The 26245-nt window shown below is 41.0% G+C and overlaps 1 protein-coding gene across 2 annotated transcripts; it reads right to left on the minus strand.

Annotated features, from left to right (window-relative positions):
- Window positions 1-892: 892 nt before the first annotated feature.
- RBM17 (RNA binding motif protein 17) lies at window positions 893-24254 on the minus strand. 2 transcript variants are annotated; one of them, XM_060776448.2, is made up of 12 exons: window positions 24090-24254; window positions 23636-23776; window positions 20622-20738; window positions 18778-18944; window positions 17337-17434; window positions 16478-16534; window positions 14705-14864; window positions 12103-12254; window positions 7469-7542; window positions 5962-6060; window positions 1464-1536; window positions 893-1204 (listed from the first exon to the last, which is right to left on the minus strand). In XM_060776448.2, the coding sequence occupies exons 2-12, from the start codon at window positions 23756-23758 to the stop codon at window positions 1101-1103; spliced, it is 1224 nt and encodes a 407-aa protein (XP_060632431.2). In that variant the 5' UTR covers window positions 23759-23776; window positions 24090-24254; the 3' UTR covers window positions 893-1100. The 2 variants fall into 2 exon arrangements, with proteins under 2 accessions (XP_060632431.2, XP_060632430.2); XM_060776447.2 differs by having other exon boundaries at window positions 7469-7545.
- Window positions 24255-26245: the final 1991 nt, after the last annotated feature.

The raw sequence follows: 26245 nt of genomic DNA on the forward strand, positions 1-26245 counted from the left end.
GCAACCTCATGTAGAGAGCGTTGCAGTAGTCAATACGGGATGTAACCAGAGCGTGGACCACCGTGACCAAATCAGACTTCCCAAGGAACGGGCGCAACTGGCGCACAAGCTTTAATTGTGCAAAAGCTCTCCTGGCCACCGCTGAGACCTGGGGTTCCAGGCTCAGCGATGAATCCAGGATCACTCCCAAGCTGCGAACCTGCGCCTTCAGGGGGAGTGTAACCCCGTCAAGCACAGGCTGTATCCTGCATCCTAGTCTCCAGAGCAGTGGAAAACAAGCCTGCTCGCTCCTCCCTATGACTTCCTCTCACATATTTATACCTGACCCTTATCATGTCTCCTCTCAGCCTTCTCTTCTTCAGGCTAAACATGCCCATCTCTTAAAGCCATTCCTCATAGGGCTTGTTCTCCAGACCCTTGATCATTTGAGTCGCCCTCCTCTGGACACATTCCATCTTGTCAACATCTCCCTTCAATTGTGGTGCCCAGAATTGGACAGTGTGATTCCAGGTGTGATCTCACCAAGGCAGAATAGAGCATGGGTAGCATGACTTCCCTGGATCTTGACACTATGATCCTATTGATTCAGGCCAAAATCCCATTGGCTTTTTTTGCCCCCACATCACATTGTTGGTTCATGTTTAACTTATTGTCCATGAGGACTCCCAAGATCTTTTTCACACGTATTGGCACTAGACTCCTATTAAAATGGGAGGTTGACACAAACCCTCCTTCATCAGAAAATTACAAAAGAATACTGGAAAAATGCAGTAATCCTACATTTTGTTCAAAGATCAATACTGATTGGTAGTGGAGAATCATGAAATCACTAACAATCACATCTCATGAAACTTCACCTGGATGAAAGGCAACAGCCGAAACCAGAAACAGGTTGTATCTTTAAAGGGATTTTATACGACAATAAAAATAAATTGTGTCCATCACAATGAATTGAGGGAGAGGGTGGGGCGCCACTTAGAGGCTGTTTTCCAGTTTGCTGGAAAGAATGCCACTGTTTGCGCCATCCCCAGATGCTGCTGAAAATAGTGAGATGCTAGATGTATTGAATCGGTTTTCAATCCATGGTGGAAAAATGGAAATCAGGCTAGCTCTGCAAGATCCAAGACTCTGAATTTGTCCAGGTTGTAGAAGCACGCCTTCACTACTCGTCCTCCAAAGTATCTTCCATTCAGGTCAACGACAGCTAGAAGCAAAGTGCAAAATGTATCCGTCAAACAGAGGTCAGTTCACCCAAATAAATATATTTTCTTAAGCTTAAGCGGCTGAGGGGGAAAAGGAAGGGGCCTGAGGCTGTTAGGAATGGTGGGAGTTGAAGTCCAAATTACCTGGAGGGCCAAACTTTGCCCATGCCTTATCTATCATCATAAATCTCATAAATCTCTACCATTATACCATTATGTTTAGGACGTACTTTTAGGTTAACCTTAGGCAAAGACTATTACCTTTAATTGCAGATTCAACTCTTTCAAACTCTAAAAATATTCTCACAGCTTCATCATCAGGAGCACCTGGAATCTGAATCAAACACATATAATTGCGTTAAGGAAAAAAAAATATCACGAATTGGAAGTCAATATAAACAAATACATTCAACTCAAGTCCTGTGCAGTTCTGTAAACAGCACATTTTGTTCCAGGTTCGATAATGATAATAATTACAACACTTCCTATTAATGTATTATTTGTGTGGAAATGAGGGTTTGATCATGCTTCTCTTACACAACACTGAAAGCAATTATTATATGTTTATAATTTTGAATACTGATATCATTATTATTATTAACAACTTCATTTATATCCCGTCTTTCTCTTCGTGTATGTTGGACCATTGGTAGAATGCATAGCATTTACTGACAATTTCCAAACTATTGGTAATTCGGAGTCACTGGGTTGCTGTGAGTTGCTATGACCGGGCTGTGGTGCAGCTAGTTAGTAGTCAGCTGTATTAAATCACTACTGACCAAGAGGTCATGAGTTCGAAGCCAGTCCTGGTCAGGGTGAGCTCACGACCATTAATAGTCTAGCTTGCTGTTGACCTATGCAGCCTGAAAGACAGTTGCATCTGTCAAGTAGGAAATTTAGGTACCGCTTCATGCGGGGAGGCTAGTTTAACTAATTTACGATACCATAAAAAATCTTATGCGTAAGAATGAGGAAGTACTCCATCAAGGACTCAGTGTCACAAGTGGATGGTGAAGCAACAGCTCCCTCTGTGGCCATAATCGAGTATACACTCATGAAAGAAAACTGGAATATTGAATTGCCTCTGTGTTTTTCTATATTTGTTGTATGTCTAATGGCATTGAATGTTTGCCATGTATATGTGCATTGTAATCTGCCCTGAGTCCCCTGTAGGGTGAGAAGGGCAGAATATAAATACTGCAAAATAAATAAATAAATAAATAAATTTTCCGGGCTGTTTGGCCATGTTCCAGAAGCATTATCTCCTAATGTTTCGCCCACATCTATGGCAGGCATCCTCAGAGGTCTGTTGAAACTAGGCAAGTGAAGTATATACTGTATATACTCGAGTATAAGCTGACTCGAATATAAGCCGAGGCACCTAATTTTACCACAAAAAAACTGGGAAAACGTATTGACTCAAGTATAAGCTGAGGGTGGGAAATACAGCAGCTGTGGGTAAATCTCAAAATAAAAATAGATACCAATAAAATTACATTAATTGAGGTTAAATGTTTTTGAATATTTATATAAAACTGTAATTTAAGATAAGGCTGCCCAACTCTGATTAAATCATTATTCTAACCTTCTTCAATTTAAAGGTACTTACGTATCTTTCTGATAAAAATAGAGTAAAATAATAAATTTATTAAAAATATTAGAGAAAAATAATAAATGTTAATAATAATAGAGTAAAATAATGTAGTAATAAAAATAAAAATAGAGTAAGACAATATAAATGTAATAATAACAATAACAATAGAGTAAATTAATAAATATAATAGGGTAAAATAATACATGTAATAATAATATAGAAAAATAATAGAGTAAAATAATGTAAATGTAATAATAATAATAACAGAGTAAAATAATAAATAACTTTGACATGAGTATAAGCAAAGGGGACCATTTTTAGCCTAAAAAAGGGCTGAAAAACTCGGCTTATACTTGAGTATATACAGTATATCAGTGGAATGTCCAGGGTGTGAGAAAGAATTCTCGTCTGCTTGAGGAAAGCGTGAATGTTGCAACTTACCACCTTGATTAGCATTTAATGGCCTTGTAACTGCAAAACTTGGCTGGTTGCTGCCTGGGGGAATCCTTTGTTGGGGGATGTTAGTTGGCCCTGACTGTTTCATGTCTGGAATTCTCCTGTTATTTTTTTGTTGTTGTTGTTGTTGTTTTTAGTATTGCTCTTTATTTACTGTCCTAATTTTAGGATTTTTGTAATTTTTAAAAATTGTTTCAAATGAAGCAATATTAAAAAAGTAGTGTATTAATAACACGTAACATTTCACTTGTTGGCCATTCAGACATGTAATCTATGCAAAGTGATCTTGGGCAGCTGTTCCCGCTTTTAAAAGGGAAGAGGGTGACACAAACTATCTTGAACACTTTAAAAATATAAAGATATTTCTCAGGAATTGAGTGACAGTGCCTGAATCATTCTTAGGGAGCACACTGTGTCCATATTTTGGGATGCAGACAGTGAACCTTCTCCAAGGATCCCTTTTCAGCACGAGATTTCAACCGACTCATTGCCTGCCCAATGACTTTTGACCCACTGGCATTATAGAAGTACAACCACAGTATCAAATTATTTAGTGGCTGCCAGGTTGATGTACGCCATAGACTGGATACACAGAGTGTGCAACATGTTGGAACACACAGTAAATATAATCCCAATCTTGAAAATCTCAGTGGATGATGACTATCAGCTTTATAAAGCTTATAGTACATTTAAAAAAAACACCCTAGAATAGCATTATGTCAGCAAAGATGGGGCAAATTGTTTTCTCTCTATCAAGAAGTAGATTCCACTTCAGGAACATAGGCTTGTCATAGAATTGGAGGAGACTCCAAGGGTTATCCAGTCCAACCCCATTCTGCTACACAGGAATCAAAGCACTCCTGACAGATGACCATCCAACCTCTGTTTAAAGATCTCCAGGGAAGCCTTGCACATATAAACCCATACTAATGTACACAAATGATGCTTCAGTGCAGAGCTCCACAGGAAGGGATATGATGCATATTTGAAGGCAAATCCAATTGTGTTTTAATGAGACCAGTGCTACAACCATTTGTGATAAAGGCATCTCTCCATGGAGGAACATAAGAGGCTCTCTCATCCTGAGGCCCAGAAGCAGTCAAAAGGTCCTGCTTCCATCTTCATGGCCATTGTTCTGGCTTCAGAGGCAGAGAAGAGGTAATATCTGCTGGAATTAATTCCGTCTTCACTTGCCATGGCCTTGTCCTGGTATGTCATGTCTTTAGATTGTAAACCTGAGGGCAAGGGAGTGTTTTTGCTTTTTCTATTTCTTGTAAATACGGGGATGGTATTACATGACGACAATGATTGCTGTAGTCCAACCTTTGATTGTGCCTGTACAGATCTGGGGATTCTGAGCCTGTTACTCAGACTGATGACACTAAAGATTCTGGGTCTGCAAGTCAGCAGGAGCAGCAGGAGAGCCAGCAAGAGATTTTAAGCCCTGAAAATGAGCGACCTGTGTCTGAAGGCCACATTCCAGGAAGGCAGTTTGCTAGGGAATCAAGGTCAGGAAGAGATCTAAGCTCAAGAGGATGAAAATGAAAGTCCAGGTGGAGAGACGAATGAGCAGTTAGATAGGAGATTTGTGTTCCGTCAACACAGAGCTTCTCAGGAGAGTGTACGAAGGTCAAGACACCTATTAGCCAAGAAGTCTTTATCAGTTTCCTAGGTGAGAAGGTATGATTTTCTCTGTTTTGCCAGTCAAGGCAACACTGGTGTTTGAGTATAGAACTTTGGTCAAGTCAAGGGATTTCTAGTTCCATGTTCCCTTTTTCATGTTTCCAAGTTTTTGAGGACTGTTCCTGAATCTCATGCTTTGGATTTATTCTGCATTTGTATTCCTGGGTTTTGATTTATTATTTATTTATTTTGAACTTTTACATCCCATTCTTCTCACCTCCGTGGAGGGACTCAGAACGGCTAACAGCAAGAATTAAATTTAACAATAAATAACATTTAAACAACATCCATAAAACAATAAGTTAAAATGCATATAAAATTAAAATACATATAAAAACCATTCACCAAGTTAAAAACATCGTCCAACTCAGTCCACACATTGTAGTCAATAACTTTAGTCTCTACTGGTCTCCATCGTCACTCTGCAAATGTCTGATTCCACAGCCAGGATTTCACTTGCTTTGTGTTTTGTTTGTTTGTTTGTTTTTAATGCAATACAACTGTTTGGATCGCTCCTTACACGATAAATAAATAACTTGCCTCCTGAAGGTCAGGAGAGAGGGAGCAGACCTGACTTCATTTAGGAGAGAGTTCCATAGCCACTTCAGTACTTTGATTTATCCTGATATTTGGACTTTATTTTTTATACTATTTTGCTGAATTGCTTTTCAAATATTCTTCAGTAAAGTGCTTTGCTATTTTACCTTGGACTGGAGCGTGTGTTAAGTACAGAAGTGATTCCAAGCCTTGGAGTTGTTGTTATTATTATGTTATTATGTTATTATTATGTTGTTAGGAATGGGGTGACAGTAATTTATGTCCTCTCCTAACAAAGGGATATACAGATGTGGTATCTTGGCCCACTGTAGGGATTTCTCCCTTCCATCACGTATTTCTAACATTGTGCATAATCTGCCTTCTTTCATTTTTGCATTTATTGTACCGTATTAGGTAAAATTTAGTATCTCTATATGTAAAAGAGCAAAGAATAATTGTTTCGTATTTGAAAGTGACACTTGTTTGTACCTCAAAAATGACACACTTCCCCACTTTGCCGTATTTTTCACACTCCTCCTTGGTCTCGCCCTCCAGGTCTTCATCCACCTCACCAGCTCCAACCATATTCTGAAAATAAAGAAAGTCAATGGTCAGCTTCTAGAAAATGCCACCATTTCTGGGAAAGTGCTTTGCTTCCTACACGGCAAGGGACAACAAAGAGGGGGTTCAAACACTGCATAGCCAAATGTGGAATTCCAAACTTCAGCCATCCTGCCAATGCTGCAATTCAAGTCCCAGCAAGAGTTATTTATTTATTTATTTATTTATTTATTTATTTATTTATTTATTTACAGTATCTATATTCCGCCCTTCTCACCCCACAGGGGACTCATGGCGGATTACAATGTACTTATACATGGCAAACATTCAATGCCATAGACACACAACATACATAGACAGACACTCAGAGGCTTTTTAGCATTCCAGCTTTTCTTGAGGGTATTCTGTCCCTTCACTGACCATTTGTGACACTGATGAAGTACTTCCTCATTCTTTGCATGCTTGCTGGAGATTTTTATGGCCTCGTAAATTAGTTAAATTAGCCTCCCCGCATAAGCGGTACCTAAATTTCCTACTTGACAGATGCAACTGTCTTTCGGTCTGCAAAGGTCGACAGTAAGCTACACAAATTGGTCGGAAGCCCACTCCGACCCGGACTGGTTTCGAACTCATGACTTTTTGGTTAGTACTGATTTTAATGCAGCTGACTCCCAGCCAGTTGCGCCACAGTCCCGGTGCAAACCACTGAGTTCGAACCACTCAGCCATGGAAACCCATTCTGTGGCCTTGGGCAAGCCACACACTTTCAGTCTCAAAGGAAAGTAGAGGGCAACCCCTTCTGAACAAATTTTGCCTGGAAAACACCATGATAGGTTGGCCATAGGGTCACTATACATAAGAAGTAACTTGCAGTCACAACAAAACAACACATCAGACTGCTTTGGAAGCACTGCTCTATATACTATGCAATGCCCATGGATTTTTGCTGTGCTAGCACATACACACAAACATGTACTCATAAATCAAAAAGGAGAGACTGAAGCATAAGCTACAACCTCAGGCTGAGCCAATTCCTGCAAAATGGGAAAATGACTCAGGCAAGATTGTGACCATTTACCTGGGGGCTGTTTTGTTTTGTTCTTCCTGGTAGTTTCCATCGTATTTTCACTTGTCAATCCTCCTTAGGAACTGTGAGAAGTCGAAACCAAACCAGTTGGAATCTCCTACATCAGTGGTTCTCAACCTTGGGTCCCCAGATGCTTTTGGCCTATAACTCCCAGAAATCCCAGCCAGTTTACCAGCGGTTAGGATTTCTGGGAGTTGAAGGCCAAAAACATCTGGAGACCCCAGGTTGAGAACCAATGTCCTACATCTTTTGAGCTATAGCTCTTTCTCTGGACCTCATTACACCAACCAGATATTCCAAACCAGAACTGCAGGAAAGAACGCATGAACAGAAATGTTGGGCACTTACCCGAAGCAGAACCACTTTGGTTGGGCACTTTAATATCTCCGTTAAAGGATTTGAATCGGATTTCTTGGATGAATCTGCTAGTCAAAAAATAAAAAGGACATTAAATATAATAATGTAATCTCAGGCTAGCCCAGGCATGAGCAAACTTCGGCCCTCCAGGTGTTTTGGACTTCAACACCCACAATTCCTAACAGCCTACCGGCTGTTAGGAATTGTGGGAGTTGAAGTCCAAAACACCTGGAGGGCCAAAGTCTGTCCATGCCTGGACTAGATTATCTATGCACACAGAGGGAAGGTTTTGAGTGTCCTACAATTCCAAACTAGCATAATTATGCTCTTATTAAAAGTAGGAGGAAAACAAGATAACTATCCACTATGTTGTGAAGTCTTGGCTCAGCCTTTTCCTCTCCTCTCCTCTCCTCTAGTTCTCCCTGTTCATGGATTTTCCCAATACTGTAGATACCTTCCTTTGTATTAGTTTTTGAGTGGAGGACAATATCCCCCGGAAGCCAGCCTTAGTTGGTCTATTCCATTTCCCTGTATAGAGCTCTTTGCTGGATTCCTCCCTCTTTTCTACAGCAGAGCTATTGTAACTCAGGATTGTCTGGTAATCCTTAGCACCTGCATTTAGCAATATTATTATAAACAATAAATATTATTATACCAGCAGTCCAAAGGACAACAGAAGCTTTTGGCCAGCCTAGGCTTCACAGGAAAGAAGATTAAGACAGTTTATAATCATTGCTTTGCACCAGAGGCAGGAGAGACTTTCAAAGACCCTAGAAAGATTACTGTTGTTGTTGTTCATTTGTTCAGTCGTTTCCAATTCTTCGTGACTTCATGGACCAGTCCACGCCAGAGCTCCCTGTCGGTCGTCACCACCCCCAAGTCCTTCAAGGTCAATCCAGTCACTTCAAGGATACCATCCATCCATCTTGCCCTTGGTCGGCCCCTCTTCCTTTTTCCTTCCATTTTCCCCAGCATCATTGTCTTCTCTAAGCTTTCCTTCCTGTGGCCTCTACTATTCTTCATCTTGGCCTCTACTATTCTTCCCTCCAATGAGAAGTCAGGCTTTATTTCCTGAAGCATGGACTGTTGGATCTTCTTGGGGTCCAAGGCACTCTCAGAACTTTCCTCCAACACCACAGTTCAAAAGCATCTATCTTCCTTCGCTCAGCCTTCCCTATGGTCCAGCTCTCAACCAGCTGTAACCAGCAAATTCTCATTTTGTAATGTATTGTTTTAAGTTACTTTATGATAGTCCCAGGTGGAGTTAACTCTTTATTAATCTTGCTTGCAGTAAACTCATTTGGTTATCTTTTCACCTTAAAGTGCCTCTGTGTTAAAGGGTCTTAATCTTAACAGAAGATATACAGATAGGCCCTGAGTAAAGCCAGACAATATCGTTTTCCCAAAGGCTCGGGTGTGCCATCACACTATGTACATAATCATACATGACAATACATCAGGATCTAAAAACCAATTTGGTACACTGCGAATGAGTGGCCACTACTATGTTCTGCTTTCACTTGAGCTCCTACCAGATGTAAATAAATATCAAATCGATGGGTTATTGTGGACACGTGAATCAAGAACTGTTGCTTATCACCTTCCTTAATGGCTCAGGATTCTGCTATCTCTGAAGATAGATAAACCAGTGTTCCTGCTTTGCTCAGATAAGTCATGGCATGCTGTGAGAGAATGTGGCTTTTTGTTTGCTTTGTCAGCAAATGAAAACATTCCTGTTCTGACTGATTTCAGGAAGTCACTGCAAGGGCATCTCATGGTGCACTTGTAAGCTTCTTTAGGTCTTTTAGTGTTCCAGTGTTGAGCATTGGACTATGACTATGGAGACCAGGCTTTGAACCCCTTTTCAGATATGAAATCTACCGCGTAACTCTGGGGAAGTCACACTCTCTCAACCCCAGAGGAAGATAATCTCAAACTACTTCTGAACAAATTTTCAGACACCAAAAAACTGGATTAGTTGCTAAAACAGTTACACAGCTCTTGTCCCTTCTCCCAACAAGAAGATAAGGAATTACAAATATTCCACCCATCAGATTGCTGTGAGTTTTCCGGGCGGTATGGCCATATTCCAGAAGCATTCTCTCCTGACGTTCTGCCCACATCTGTGGCAGGTATCCCCAGAGGCCAGTTTATTATTTATTTATTTCTTTACAGTGTTTATATTCCGCCCTTCTCACTCTGCAGGGGACTCAGGACGGATTACATGGCAAACATTCAATGCCATAGACACACAACATATATAGACAGACACACAGAGGCTATTTATTTATTTTATTTATTTAAAACTTTTATCTCCCAATCTTCTCAATCTCAGTAGAGGGACTCAGACCGGCTATTTAACATTCCAGCTTTTTTCATGAGGGTATTCTGGCCATCAGGGGAGCTGTCGCTTCACCGTCCATTTGTGACACTGATGAAGTACTTCCTCATTTTTTGCATGCTTGCTGGAGATTTTTATGGCATCATAAATTAGCCTCCCCACATAAGCAGTACCTTGATTTCCTACTTGACAGATGCAACTGTCTTTCAGGCTGCAAAGTCGACAGCAAGCTACACAAATTGGTTGGAAGCTCACTCCGACCCGGGCTGGCTTTGAACTCATGACCTTTTGGTCAGTAGTGATCTTAATGCAGCTGACCCAGCCAGCTGCGCCACAATCCCTAGTTGGAAACTAGGCAAGTGGGGTTTATATATACTTATCTGTGGAATAATATTCAGGGTGGAAGAAATAACTCTTGTCTGCTGGAGGCAGATGTGAATGTTGCAATTGGCCACCTTGATTAGCACTGAATGGCCTTGCAGCTGCCTGGGGAATCCTTTGCTTGGAAGTGTTAGCTGGCCCTGATTGATTCTTGTCTGGAATTCCCCTGCTTTTTTAGTGTTGCCAGTTGTAAAAAACTCTAAAATCTGGACAGTAAATAAAGAGCAACACTTAGAAAACAGGGGAATTCCAGACAGGGATCAATCAGGGCCAGCTCACACCTCTCAACAAAAAATCCCCCAGGCAGGAGGCAGCCAGGCTTTGAAGGTGCAAGGCCATTAAATGCTAATCAAGGTGGCCAATTGCAACATTCACACTTGCCTCAAACAGACAAGAGTTCTTTCTCCCACCCTGGATATATTCCATAAATACATAAAACTCAACATGCTTAGTTTCCAACAAACCTCACAACATCTGAGGTCACAGCAACCCTGTGACAACACATTCCACCCATCAGTTAAAAGGTATTTTTCTCTTGCAATAGTTTTGCTTATTTATTGTGGGTTTGCCTTGTTTCTTAAACAGTGCACATAAACCTAAGATGTGTGAACAATTGACCGCTGGCACTTTTGTATGGATAGCTATGTCTGCATGTTTATCTTAAGTGTTCTTCCTTGGCAAAATATTTAACATTAACACAAGAAAGCAGCCTGCCTAAAACTCCTTATTGACCTCTGGGTCTTTTAAAAAATGTAATAAAGCCACTCTCACTTGCTCACATGTGTCTTCAGCTTTGCCGGCACAAGGGCTTAACCCACCGCGCCACCGGATAAAACACCAAGCTTAAGAAATAGAAATGCTGCAATTTTTTTAAAGCATATTTCCATTTGTCAGGCCAAAGGTGCTGTGGGGAAGGTTGTTTCTAAAGTGACACATAGAAGGTGATACTAGTTGAAGGGCAATGAACCGAACTTCAAATTCTCATGATCTTTACAAGTTGGCCTTATCAGATATGCCAATATTTAAACCTGCTAGGGCATTTTGCAGAAGATTATGTTCACTGAGAACACCTGAGCCTGTTACAGGCGGAGGCAGAAGGCAACCAAAGGCAGATTAAAGTAGAGGAACCAGCGGGTCAGTTAATGGTTAGCTTACCACGGGCTGTTAGCAATCTGCAATGAGCCCACATGGCGAGAGATAAACAAACCCCTTTCTGTTTTGTGGTAGGCTTTCATGGCTGGAATCACTGGGTTATTGTGAGCTTTCTGGGATGTAAGGCCATGTTTCAGAAGCATTCTCTCCTGACATTTCGCCCACATCTACGGCAGGGATCCTCAGAGGTTGTGAGGCTTGTTGGACACTAGGCAATTAAGGTTTATATGTTTAAAAACTCTAAAATTCCAGACAAAAAACAATTGGGGCCAGCTAATCCCAACAAAGGATTCCCCCAGGCAGGAAGCAACCAAGCTTTGAAACTGCAAGGCTATTCAATGTTAATCATGGTGATCAATTGCAACATTCACACGTATCTCAAACAGACAAGAGATCTATTGTCGAAGGCTTTCATGGCCAGAATCACTGGGTTGTTGTAGATTTTTTCAGGCTATATGGCCATGTTCTAGAGGCATTCTCTCCTGGCGTTTCGCCTGCAGAAGAGATCTTTCACCCACCCAAGACATTCCACAGATATATAAACCTCACTTGCCTAGATTCCAGTAGATCTCACAATCTCTGAGGATACCTGCCATAGATGTGGGTAAAAAGTCAGGAGAGAATGCTTCTGGAACATGGCCAGACAGGTCGGAAAACTCATTGCAACCCAAACCCCTCTTTGCTAACTTTGTCATATCTTTTGGTCACTTCTGTCCACCTGCAAATGAGTGACCTCATTGTTACTTCTTACCTTTGTCAGCAGAGTCACCGACAATGATTTTGCCGCCCCTCTTGCTTGTTTTCTCCACCGACAAGGCAGTGCTCAAGCCCTGTTCGTGCTTCCCAAGACCCTGGCCCTCTCGGAAGCCATATTTCTGCATGATCTTGTGCGCCACGGTGCCCCTAAAGTCAAGAGAGAGAGGACATGGGAAATTGTATGGCAAGGCTTGGATGAGATCTCAGTTCTAAAGCATCCTTCCCCTGCTTCTTTTATTTAAAACAATGTAGGGAAATAATTCCAGGTGGAGTCGTCCTTAACCAAAATGTTTGGTACCAGAAGTGTTTAGGATTTTTGGTATACAGGTATCTGCATAAATGTACATAGTGAGATATCTTGAAGATATTTATTTATTACTAGCCGTCCCCTGCCGTGCGTTGCTGTGGCCCACATGGGGGTTCTGTCATTGGTGGGGTTCAGAATGCTCTGTGATTGTAGGTGAACTATAAATCCCAGCAACTACAACTCCCAAAGCTCAAGGTCTATTTTCACCAAACTCCACCAGTGTTCACATTTGGGCATAATGAGTATCCGTGCCAAGTTTGGTCCAGATCCATCATTGTTTGAGTCCACAGTGATCTCTGGATGTAGGTGAACTACAACTCCAAAACCAAAGGACAATGCCCACCAAACCCTTCCAGTATTTTGTTGCTCATAGAAGAACTGTGTGCCAAGTTTGGTTCAATCCCATTGTTGGTGGGGTTCAGAATGCTCTTTAATTGTAGGTGAACTACAAATCCCAGCAACTACAAATCCCAAATGACAAAATCCATTTTTTTAGTGAAGGACATACATTGGGTTGGTAGGTGTCTTGTGTCCAAATTTGTTGTCCATTCATCCAGTGGTTTTTGAGTTCTGTTAATCCCACAAACGAACATTACATTTTATTTATATAAGATTTTATTTATTTACTGTAGTTGTATACCGTATACAACATTTTGGAGCCCCCAGTGGCACAGCAGGTTAAACCACTGAGCTGCTGAACAAGCTGACCCAAAGGTCGGCAGTTCGAATCCAGGGAGTGGGGTGAGCTCCTGCTGTTAGCCCCAGCTTCTGCCAACCTAGCAGTTCGAAAACATGCAAATGTGAATAGATCAGTAGGTACTGTTCCAGTGGGAAGGTAGCAGTGCTCCATGCAGTCTTGCTGGCCGCTTGACCTTGGAGGTGTCTATGGACAACTCTTTGGCTTAGAAATGGAGATGAGCACCAGCAGGAGCTCTTGCCACACTGCTGAGCCACTGGGGGCTCCTTATGGAATGTGAAACAGATAATCCCTATCCAGTGGTGAGGAATGCTAGGTGCTGCAATACCAAATGACTTGGAAAGCTTCCATCTGCCCATACTACTAATAACACTCTCTTAATGATTCAAAGATCTCCAAGAGAGATGCACAAGTGGAGGAATGCTCCAGGATGTGATGCTGAAGCAGCCTAGGAGCAGCACTTATAATCTGAGTACTTTAAGGGGAAAGAATTCAAAAACATAGAAGTATTAATCTAGAATATAAGTATGCTACAAAACACTTCAAGCTGGTATTATTTATTTATTAAGCCAGTATTGCACCACCTGACATCCACCGGGAAGTAGCAGCCAATAGTGAAAGGACCAAGGCAGTGACATCTCCAGCTCATCCCCTGTTTGGGTATCAGCCAGCATGTCAACAACTTAAATCAAGAAATAGTTTTCTAAGATCTACAGAGACACTCGCTGGAACACCCCAGCAAGCGAGAGTCCAAAAGTGGCAGGCTCAAACCCAGAACCTCAATCAATGGCTGTTACCAAATGAAAGACTCCCCCCTGGGCACACAGAAAACTGGGTGACATGGAAGACATTGAACAGACTGCACTCTGGCACCACGAGATGCAGAGCCAATCTTAAGAAATGGGGCCAAAGTGGAGTCCACGACATGAGAGTGTGGAGAAGAGCAAACCACTGACCACCTGCTGCAATGCAACCTGAGCCCTGCCACATGCACAATGGAGGACCTTCTTGTGGCAACACCAGAGACACTCCAAGTGGCCAGATACTGGTCAAAGGACATTTAATCAACTATCAAGCTTGCAAACTTTGTGTTTTGTCTGTCTGCTTGTTTGTTTGTTTTGTTAAAAATGTAATACAAATGTCTGGTTGCTCCTGATACGATAAATAAATATATAACAGCTCAGAGTGTCACAGGAAGGTGCCTGCAAATGTATAAATCAAACCCACTTCTTTTAAAACCCTCTTGCAGAACCTTCTCCAAGGTCACATCTACACTGACCAAGGAAGTCAGTTTCAAACTAGTATTGAAGGAAGTGGTTTTGCTGTACAGATGGTTACACAGGAAATCCTGGAGACAGTTTGAGGCCCAGATGATGATTACACAAACCACAGAGTACTTTTGTGTACAAAGGGCTTTCTTTCCTAAGTTTCTGTAAGCCTTTGTTGTCTAGTCACTGCAGTTTGAAGACAGGTTCGAAGTGCATTACATGGTCAGTGTGAACATCCTGCATGAGCAAAAGTTGTGTGGTTGCTCTACCATGCTGCCCTCTACTGCCTTTTAAAAATAAACACCATGTAGTCGTACTCACTCACCCCATATTAGCTAAAAAGGAATTGCTGGGTCCGGTTGGAGAGCGGGGCCTCTCGGGCTCATCGTACATGGGGGGTGGAATGGCTGCTTTGGATGATGAAGATGAGGACGATGATGATCCACGAGACCTTGGCTCTTCTTCATAGGGGAATGATGGCGGGGCTGGAAGAGAGGCAAAAGGACAAACATGAATATAAGTGCATTGTCTCAGGACATTATCTAAATTACAGTTAAGTGTGTTTGATACTTTATATGCCTTTTTATGATAGTGAGATGATTACCTCTCCGAATGTATCTCCCATTACGAACCATCATGAAGTTTAACATCAGCTGGAGGGGCCCTGCCCTTATTATTATTATTATTATTATTATATTAACTTTATTTGTACCCCGCTAGCATCTCCCGAAGGACTCGATGCGGCTTACAAAGGCCAAGGCCTCAATAAAACAACAATACAACAATACACATAAACCATAAAGCAAATCAAAACATTAAGCAATAACAGTAACAGTAAAAACAATACACCGTAGCACAATAAAACTAAGGCCAGGCCAAATGTAGATGGGTACAGATTAAAAGTGCTGAGTATGACAGTTGAAGTATAAGGATTTTTGGGTAAGTGCAATGTGTCGACAATCTTAAGTCTCTAGTAAAGTGCTTTTGGGACATGTTGCTGGGGTTTCCTATTCTGGAAAGGCACACCGGAATAGCCAAATCTTCAAGGTCTTCCTAAAGACTGCCAATGTAGGGGCCTGTCTGATGTGCTTGGGGAGGGCGTTCCAGAGTCGGGGGGCTACCACAGAAAAGGCCCTGTCCCTCGTCCCCACCAACCGTGCTTGCGACGCAGGTGGAATCGTGAGCAGGGCCTCTCCAGATGAACGAAGGGAGCGTGCAGGTTCACAAACAGAGATGTGGTCACGCAGGTAGGCAGGTCCCAAACCGTTTAGGGCTTTGTAGGTAAACACCTGCACCTTGAATTGGGACCGGAAAATGAAGGACAGCCAATGGAGCTCCTTGAACAGGAGGGTTGACCTCTCTCTGTAAGGAGCACCGGTTAACTAACTGAAATTTCCGAGCCGTTTTGAAGGGCAGCCCTACGTAGAGCGCATTACAGTAGTCCAATCTAGAGGTGACCAAGGCATGGACCACCCTGGCCAGATCAGCCTTTGCGAGGTATGGTCGCAGTTGGCGCACGAGTCTCAATTGTGCGAAGGCCCTTCCGGACACCGCCGACGTCTGAACCTCAAGCCTAAGAGATGAATCCAAGAGGACTCCCAAACTGTGGACCCGAGACTTCAGGGGGACTGTAACCCCATCCAGCACAGGTTGCCACCCTATACCCCGATCCGGTTTACGATCATTCCCACCACCATCGCAAACGTGACTGGTGGGGACGAGACAGGGCCTTCTCAGTGGTGGCCCCAGCCTGTGGAACTCCCTTCCCAGTGACATCAGGCTGGCCCCCTCCCTCCTGTCTTTTAGAAAGAAAATTAAACCTGGTTAATTTTCACTTTGAGCTTGAGGAAACTGGTCGCAGAGAAGTCAGGATCTGAATAATCTACTCCTTCTTTTTAAGGATCCCAGCAAAATTTCCCATTTCTACAACCATCCTGACTATAGACTAATTCAGTGCAAAAGCCATTCTTACTATGGAACACACGGGCTTTGCCTGTCAATGGCCAAGAAAGTACTTAATAACAGACGTCCTCAGCAAATAAGCATCACTGAAAAGGGTTCCTGTAAGACAGATGCTGGAAAAATTAAATATACGTACGTTCTTTGTCCTTCTCAACCAACGACGTAGGCGGTGCGATGGCAGCTCTTCCCATGCCTGTGTAAGAAACCAATCACATGAGGAAAAGAATCCACAACAGCTTATATTGCACAAAAAGGTGTGTGCCTTTAACTTTTTCAATGATTCTATGTTGTTTTGGCTGGAACAGAAAAAAATACACTGGCAAATCTGTGAGTTCAATATGTTGATGAATGGGGAAGAGAATTTATCTGGCGTATTTTCAAATCAGTGTGAACAATTGACTGAAATAACTACACTGGGACTGTGGCGCAGCTGGCTGGGAGTCAGCTGCATTAAGATCACTACTGACCAAAAGGTTATGAGTTCGAAGCCAGCCCAGGTTGGAGTGAGTCTCTGACCAATTTGTGTAGCTTGCTGTTGACCTTTGCAGTCCGAAAGACAGTTGCATCTGTCAAGTAGGAAATTTAGGTATCGCTTATGCAGGGAAGCTAATTTACGATACCATAAAAATCTCCAGCAAGCATGCAAAGAATGAGGAAGTACTCCATCAGTGTCACAAATGGACGGTGAAGCGACAGCTCCTCCAGTGGCCAGAATACCCTCATGAAAAAATGTTTACCATGTATATGTACATTGTAATCTGCCCTGAGTCCACTGTGGGATGAGAAGGGCAGAATATAAATACTGTAAATAAATAAATAAACACATCTTTTAGATCAGCCAATCTCTCTCAGGCAGAATCTGGCCACTTTTGGGGATTATAAAATCAAATCTGCAGCCAGGGTTAAGTCTAATCAACTTCTTAGGGCAGAAATAAGCAAAATCCCATCCATGCCGAGTTAAGACTGCAGTATTTGTAATTAGGGTAGTTCCATACTTCTTTTCCGCCTCTCCCTTTCGTAATCTTCGTCTTCGTCAGAATCTGGATCGGGCCGTCTGGAAAATCCACTCGCCTCGTGCCTATCTTTGCGCCTCCTTGAAAAACGAACAGAAATTACAGGAGATATTAAGATGACAATCTTGTAGCAAGTGTGAAATAATACAGAATGGATAAAGAACTTGTTGTCTGGGTGTTATTGGAGCCCACTGGAAGGGAGCTAGCCCAATATCTGGCAGCTCACAACAGGCATTGTTGTCTGTAGGCAATTACAGTACACAAACACTTCTAAGGAGGCGCTGCAGTATATATTATTTTCTTCTTCCTTTTGAAGCAACCATTTACACAGTTTGTACATAACAAACAATTCTTTATAATTTATTTCTTTTCAATTTATGCAGGTAACCTCACCAGGTATCATTTTTCACATGCATCCAGACAACTATATTCAATCTGGAAGGGATGTGATATCAGTTCCAGTTTCCTTTTCAGTTCCCCCTGCCAGAATGATAGGAATGGAATTGGAATGCAGAGCTGGGGAAGAAAAGCTGTTCCATTTTGTAGTGGGTTTGATCTGCTTGGGGTGACTTAGGGCCCTTCCACACAGCCATATAATCCAGAATAGCAATGCAGATAATCCAACATATCTGCTTTGAAAATGTCATATAATCCAGTTCAATGTGGATTTTATACAGCTGTGTGGAAGGGGCCTTAGAGATCAAAGAATTAGAGATCCTGAGTCCCTTCGGGGAGAGGGGGTGGGGTACAAATAAAGATTATTATTGTTATTATTATTATTAAAGAATTACATCATTTTAAAAAAGGCACCTAGAGGACTGAAGGCCTATATAGGACCCATGTTTTTGCCAGATCTAATGCCTGTGTGAAGAAATGTTGTACCTAATTATAAAAAAATGTTCAGAAAAAATTAGTCATGGTATGGTATTGAATCGGCATATTAATGAGAAGGGCGGCATATAAATGTCGTAAATAAATAAATATATTGTCGAAGGCTTTCATGGCCAGAATCACTGGGTTGTTGTAGGTTTTTCCAGGCTATATGGCCACATTCTAGAGGCATTTTCTCCTCACATTTCGCCTGCATCTATGGCAAGCATCCTCAGAGGTAGTGAGGTCTGTTGGAAGTAGGAAAATGGGTTTATATATCTGTGGAATGACTAGGGTGGGACAAAGGACTCTTGTCTGCTGAAGCTAGGTGTGAATGTTTCAACTGACCACCTTGATTAGCATTTAATGGCTTGGAAGTGCCTGGGGGAATCTTTTGTTGAGAGGTGATCAGGCACATCAAATCACCAATACTACATCTCAAATGACTTACTTTCTTCAAGATACAAACTAACTTCAACTGATCTGCTTAATCAATTGAAAGACTTCAAAACACTGAAAAGAGCCTAGAAGGTAAGCTTGATAGACCACTCACTTCTCTCTTTCCTCAATCTCCTTCTGCCTCTCCAATTCTCGCTGTCGTTGTCGTTCTTCCCGCTGGCGCTTTACTACTTTTTCATAATCATTGGGGAACATTGGATCATACTCATCAGCTAAAGGGATTAATACATCTCCAGCTGAAAAGCCACTGGGAACAGGATCCTGAGAACAAAAAATAGAGACAAGCGACATGTCATATAAAGTCATCCAGCAGAATTGCATCCAGAAGAGGCCCTTTGAGAACATCTGGTTCCACTTTCAAGGTAATATCTAAAAATCTGCTTGGAAACACCTCTCTAAAAAGACTACCTATGTGCAACACCATTCCCAATGAAGGCTGCTGCTATACACAAAATGAGCTGCACACAATATATGTCAAAATATAATTTCCAACCTGCATCTAACTGAACTGCAAACAAAGTTAGACTATGCTCATGGCACATGGGTTTGTTAACGCTGCTTCAAAGAGGCAATATAGATTATTTTTAAATGTGGCGATACTTTCCAATTCCATTATTACTAATCTGTATCTCTTCTCCAAAGTGGGAGTTCTTTTCAGTTTGCTCCTGCATTCATTTCAAGCCACTGAATCTTACCTATACATTTGTTTAAAGTTTAGGAAAGCATATCACCAAGAACAAAGATGGGGAACCTCTGGATTGCTAATCGTTTTGGACTTACATTCCCAGAAGAGATAAAACAGAGACCATATTAATCAAACAAAAGTGAACCCGTCAAATTTGGACAGCAGTCTAGAGCTTCAATAATGAATAAAAGTAATATAAAAGGACTCCTTGATTGTCAAGCAAAACATGGGTACTAGAAATAATATCATATGAAACCTGAGTGGCACAACCTGGGGATCACAACCAGACATAGTGAAGACATCTTCTCTTGAGCTTTGCTATTCTGCTGTTGTGCCCAGTGTGCAACACATTTCACCACATTAAAACAGTGGATGTGGCTCTTAATGAGTCATGCTGTATTATCACAGGATGTCTATGCTCAACACCACTGGAGAAATTATATTGTTTAGCTGGTATTGCACAACCTGACATCCGTCGGGAAGTAAAAACCAATAATGAAAGGACCAAGGGAGTGATATCTCTGCTCTGTTCGGATATCAGCCAGCACACCAACATCTTAAATCAAGAAACAGCTTCCTAAGATCTACAGAGATACTCGCAGGAACACCTCAGCAAGCGAGAGTCCAAAAGTGGCAGGTTAAAACCCAGAACCTTAATCAATGACTGAGACTGGATAAGACAGTCTCTCCTGGCCACACAGAAGACTGGATAGCTTGAAAGTCACTGAACAGACTGCGCTCTGGCACCACGAGATGCAAAGCCAACCTTAAGAAATGGGGCTACAAGGTATGGAGTGTGGAGAAGAGCAAACCACAGACCATTTACTACAATGCAGCCTGGGCCCCGCCCCATGCACAATGGAGGACCTTCTCACAGCAACACCACAGGCACTCCATTGGCTTAAAGGACATTTAATCCAATGCCATGATTTTAACTTTGTTTGTGATTTTTAATACATTATAATTATATTCTCAATTTGCTTCTGGCATAAATAAAAATCTAAGAGGAGGGCAAATTGATCCATAGGAGTGATGCAGCTACTAGTGATGTAGCTACTATGAACGCCCTTTCTATCATCTCTCTCAATGGAGTCTCCTTGCCAAGTGGGAGGCAGAGAAGAGTGTTTCCTCCTGATGGGAGGAAAGTGAGAGGTGATTCTGCTACAAAGTGATCCATCAAAGAACCACCTGTAATCTTAAAAGCCCCCTTTTCCTTATAAAGCCTGGCTTACCTCTAAAAACTACATCCTTACCTTCAGGCCAGGTGCCACGTGTGGAGGGGTGTCTACGATCTGTCGCTCATCAGAAGTACTGCCTCGTTTCAGGTCAATGACAGGAGCAAGAACTGTGGTTTGCTTTGTCCTTTGGCTCTAAACACCCACAAAAACATTAAAGATATTATACACAGACAACTAATCGTATCTTTGAGATTTTATTTTATAGACTTTTCATTGATCTGTGGGGTTATTCCCCTCAGGCCACTAAGCTTGGCTTGAAAAAAAATGCTTATCATTCAAAAAATGGTTTTGCAATTATTCCCTTAATTACAAAGTTTGAGTGAATACAGTATGAACTCAACATCTATGCCAGTGGCAACATAATATTTATTTAAGAAAGAGTAGGCCAGGGGAAAAAAGAAAAAGAAAAATAAGTATGTTTAATAGAAATCTAAGGCTCAGAAGTTATAACACGGACATGTTGTTGTGTGTGTTCTCAAAAGCTTTCATGGCCAGAATCACTGAGTTGCTATGGGTTTTTCAGGATGTATGCTAATCAAGCTGGCTAATTGCAATAGTCACACTTGCTTCAAACAGACACGGATTCTTTCTCCCACTCTGAACATTATTTGACAAATATAAATACAATCCACTTGCCTCATTCCCACAGACCTCTGAACAAACCTCTGAGGATGCCTGCCATAGATGCAGGCAAAACGTCAGGAGAGAATGCTTCTGGAACACGACCATAGAGCCCAGAAAACACAAAACAAGCCAGTGATTCCAGCCATGAAAGCCTTCGACAAGACATTAAACATTCCATTTCACTGATGAAAACTGAATTTGAGCTAATAATTCTCCAAGCCTGGTCAGTTGTAAGGCAGATTGGGGTATGGGGTGGCAACCTGTGCTGGATGGGGTCACACTCCCCCTGAAAACACAGGTCTTAAGTCTGGGGGCTCTCCTGGACTCATTGCTAAGCCTGGAGGCCCAGGTATTGGCTGTGGCCAGGAGGGTCTTTGCACAATTAAAACTTGTGCGACAGCTGCAAATGTATCCTGAGAAACTGGACTTGGCTATGGTGGTCCGCATCTTAGTTACATCCCATTTAGACTATGTGGGGCTGCCCTTGAAAAGTTCCCAGAAACTCCAACTAGTTCAGAGACCTGCAGTCAGGTTGACAGGTGCTGGACCCAGGGAGCATACCACCACCATTACAGCACCTACACTGGCTGCCAATAAGTTTCCGAGCCCGATTCAAGGTGCTGGTTTTGACCTTTAAAGCCCTAAATGTTTGAGGCCCAACTTACCCCACCACCAGCTCAATAGACATCTTGAGCAATGATCAATCTATTTGCCCCCATGGAACTGGGAAATTGATGCTTCTGTTTGATGTTTTGTCTAATGTCCGATCTAATAGGTTGTGTTTTTATTTAATTTTAATTATTAAGGCATAATTTGTTTTTATATGTTGAGTTGCCAAATTTTGTTATCATGGGTGTGTTGTTGTTGTGTTCGGGCACTGAATGTTTACCTTTTATGTTTCGAATCTGCCCTGAGTCCATCTGGGAAGCATTATGTCCTCAAAATGCACTTTACTACTGCTTTAGGATTGATTGCGTTCCCGCATTCTCTCTGAAAATCCTATCCCAATTATATCCTACCTTGTTCACATCAGCATTATTTTTTAATTTTAATCTATCACATTTGGCCCGGCCTTTGGTTTTAAATGCTTATATGTTACTGTTGATTGCTTATTGTCTATTTTGTTTATGTGTATTGATTGTTTATTGATGTTTTATTTTTTGATGTATTGCGGGCTTGGTCTCATGTAAGCCGCACCGAGTCCCTTGGGGAGATGGGAGCGGGGTACAAATAAAGTGTTATTATTATTATTAAGACAGGGTGAAATATAAATAGTTTTTATATTTTATTATTATTACCTATCTGACCGCATCACCTCTTACCAACCTGCCTGACCATTAAGACAGTGGTTCTCAACCTGTGGGTACCCAGATGTTTTTGGCCCACAACTCCCAGAAATCCCAGCCAGTTTACCAGCTGTTAGGATTTCTGGGAGTTGAAGGTCAAAAACATCTGGGGACCCCAGGTTGAGAACCACAGCATTAAGATCTTCCAGAGAGATCCTTCTCTCATTACCGCCCTCACAAATATGGTTGGTGGCAACGAGAGAGAGCCTTCTTAGTAGCCGCCCTGGCTCTTTGGAACTCCCTCCCCCTTGAGATTAAAACTACCTCCTCCCTGTCATCTTTCAAGAACCATTTGAAGACCTACCTGTTCAAGCAGGTTTTTGATGAATGAATTCAATTGTTAATGATAGCAAGGTTAATTTGCACTGAGCTGAGCAAAATATACCTTTTAATTGATGAGTCTCCGCAATAATTGTAATCTGTAACCCGCCTTGAGTCGCCGTATGGTTGAGAAAGGCAGGCTACAAATGTCGTAAATAAATAAATAAATGGTATAAAATGTTTTTAATGCTTAGTATTTATTTCTGTCTTATTTCTGGACATTATTATGCTTTGTGTGGTTTTTGTCTTGTATTTTATGTTAAATGTGATTTGATTTGTATTATGTTGTGAGCTGCTTTGGGTCCCGTTAGAGATAAAAGTGGGATATAAATAAAGATTATTATTACTGCTTGGGAAGAAACCCCCACTGGAGCACTGCAGCACACCAAAATACCTGGGAGTTATCCTGGACTATGTTCTGACCTAGAAAGAGCACTGCTTGAATATCAACGTAGAAGGAGATACGTTCGGACATGTACGCTGGGCCGGAGCCGTAAAGCGTTTTGTAGGTCAAAACCAGTTTTAAATAAATAAATAGATGCAGGCGAAATGTCAGGAGAAAATGCTTCTAGAACATGGCCATATAGCCCGAGAAACCTACAACACCCCAATTTTGTTGATACTGACTGAACAAAATATTAATAATAATAACTGCTACATTAACATTGTGCTTAGTTAAAGGCAGCTACCTCAGCAATCAGTGACAGGTGTCGCTTCTACCAGACTTTTTATCCTTACCTTTGCTTGGGTGAGTGCCGCCTTCTTCACTTGCAGCTGAGACTGCAGGAGTTTGAAGTTTTTGGACCAGCCTTCTGTCTTGGAATCGCTGGTCTCCACTCCCAAGTCATCGTAGAGCGACATTTTGGTTCTGCTTCAGAGCTAGGAAGGGAAAAGGCAAGGGAGAATAATCACAGCATCACTTAAAATAGGCCTGGGCCAACTTGGGCCCTCCAGGTGTTTTGGACTTCAACTCCCACAATTCCTAACAGCCGGCAGGCTGTTAGGAATTGTGGGAGTTGAAGTCCAAAACACCTGGAGGGCCCAAGTTGGCCCAGGCCTTGAGGCTTTATGGCTGTAATAAGGCCCTAGCTTCCTCCCTGGCAAGTACCCCTTATCCAGAACTCCAAAATACTCCAAAATAATATTATCCCATGTATACAATGAAATCTAATGGCCTCCAGTTTTTTCTTACCCTTCCGCACACAAGGCCTCAAAGCCGGGGCCTCGAGTAAGGCCCGAAGCCGAAGGAAACGCCTCCTCTGTGGGGGTAGGAGAAGCTCCCGCGTCACGGAGGGAAAGAACCAATCAGCGTCCTTCCCCGAGAGCGCCTTGGCGTGCCTCTGAGCGTCTCAACGGCGGGACGCAGCGGCTGCGTAAACTTCGTAGCGCAGGAGGCGGAGCTGGGCTACAGGCTTCACACGCTGAAGGTAAGACCTACGCCAGTTCCGTAAACTGGCAAAAAGGCTAAGTTAGTGTTTACTCTAACTACGCAGCAAAGGGAATAGGGGAAGATTCTCCACTGACACCTAAAGGCGCATAGCTGCAACTGCAACTCAGGAAATACTTTGATATTGTACTCCATTTATATGTAGTCCTAATATAGTATTCTTTATTACTATGTATATTGTTTATATTAGATCTGATATAGTAGCTTCCATTACTATGTATATTTATATTAGATCTAATATAGTAGTTCCCATTACTATGTTTCTTGTTTATATTAGAATATAGTAGTTGCCATTACTATGTATATATTACATCTAATATAGTATTTCCTATTACTATGTAATTATTTATATTAGATCTAATGTAGTGATTCCCAATATTGTGCATATTATTTATTTTAGATCTAATATAGTAGTTCCCATTACTATGTATGTTTATATTACATCTAATATACTACTTCCTATTACTATATTATTTATATTAGATCTAATATAGTGATTCCTACTATTATGCATATTATTTATTTTAGATCTAATATAGTAGTTCCTATTACTAAGCATGTTGTTTATATTATGAGATCTAATATAGTGGTTCCAATTACTATGTATATTATTTCTATTAGATCTAATATAATAGTTCCCATTACTATGTATCTTGTTTATATTAGAACTAATATAATAGTTCCCATTACTATGTATGTTTATATTACATCTAATATAGTACTTCCTATTACTATGTATATTATTTATATTAGATCTACTGTAGTGATTCCCACTATTATGCATATTATTTACTATAGATCTAATATAGTAGTTCCCATTATTATGTATCTTGTTTATATTAGATTTAATATAGTAGTTCCTATTACTAAGCATGTTGTTTATAAGATCTAGTATAGTGGTTCCAATTACTATGTATATTTTTCTATTAGATCTAATGTAGTGATTTCCTCTATTATGTATATAATCAATTTATTTTAGATCTAGTGTAGTGGCTCCAACTATTATGCATATTATTTATATTAGGTGTAATATAGTGGTTCCAAATGGTACATATATTGGTTATATTAGCCCTAATACTGTATATATCTGGTTCACTGCCATGATTTGATGATGGATAACATCTTGAAAGTTATAAGTATCTGAGCTTCTTGCTGTTTCAAGCTTTCAATACTACAGTTAGCCATCTAGTTGCTAGGGTTAGGGGATCAAAACCCTAAAAGTGAAAAAAAGCTATAAATAAATAGAAAAGTGTTATTTTTTATTTGAGAGAACATCTAGGGATTTTGGAGCTCTGCAGTTAGCTTTCACTTGCACTGAAAGACAGAGATTTCTAGACCTTATTAACAAAATCTGCAAGTGTGAAGGACTACCTGTGTAGATATAGATCTATTTCTGAGCATGGCTCTTTAAAAGTCTCATAAGATTATCCTAAATTGAAGCTGGCTTGATGTCAAACTTGATACTATAGATATGTATAAAATCTAATTTAGATTGTTTCTGAATTGTGTGACAAACTGTTAATAATGGTTCAAATGGACTAAGTATTTTAAAAAATTAATCTATGCTGCTGACAAAAAAATAGATCTACACATTAATAAGTTAATATTAGAGCACTAGGTTCATCGTCCTCATTTAGGATTATTTTAAATATTATTCATAATTTTCATTTTAATATCCTTCGTTGTCATAATTTTCTGTGTGTACTACAAATGTTAATGTGGGTCATTTTAATACATGATTTTATAATTTCAAGGTTTCCTATTTGTCTTTCTGTACCATGTTGTAGATTGTAAGTGGAGTTACAAATATATAAAATAATGCAAATTTGTCACTACATTGTTCTCTTTGTTCATTTAAAGAAGGTAGATTTCCAATGGGGCACTATTTTTTTTCTGAAAAG

The sequence above is a fragment of the Anolis sagrei genome, chromosome 5, assembly GCF_037176765.1.
Source record: "Anolis sagrei isolate rAnoSag1 chromosome 5, rAnoSag1.mat, whole genome shotgun sequence".
In the NCBI taxonomy this organism is placed as follows: Eukaryota; Metazoa; Chordata; class Lepidosauria; order Squamata; family Dactyloidae; genus Anolis; species Anolis sagrei.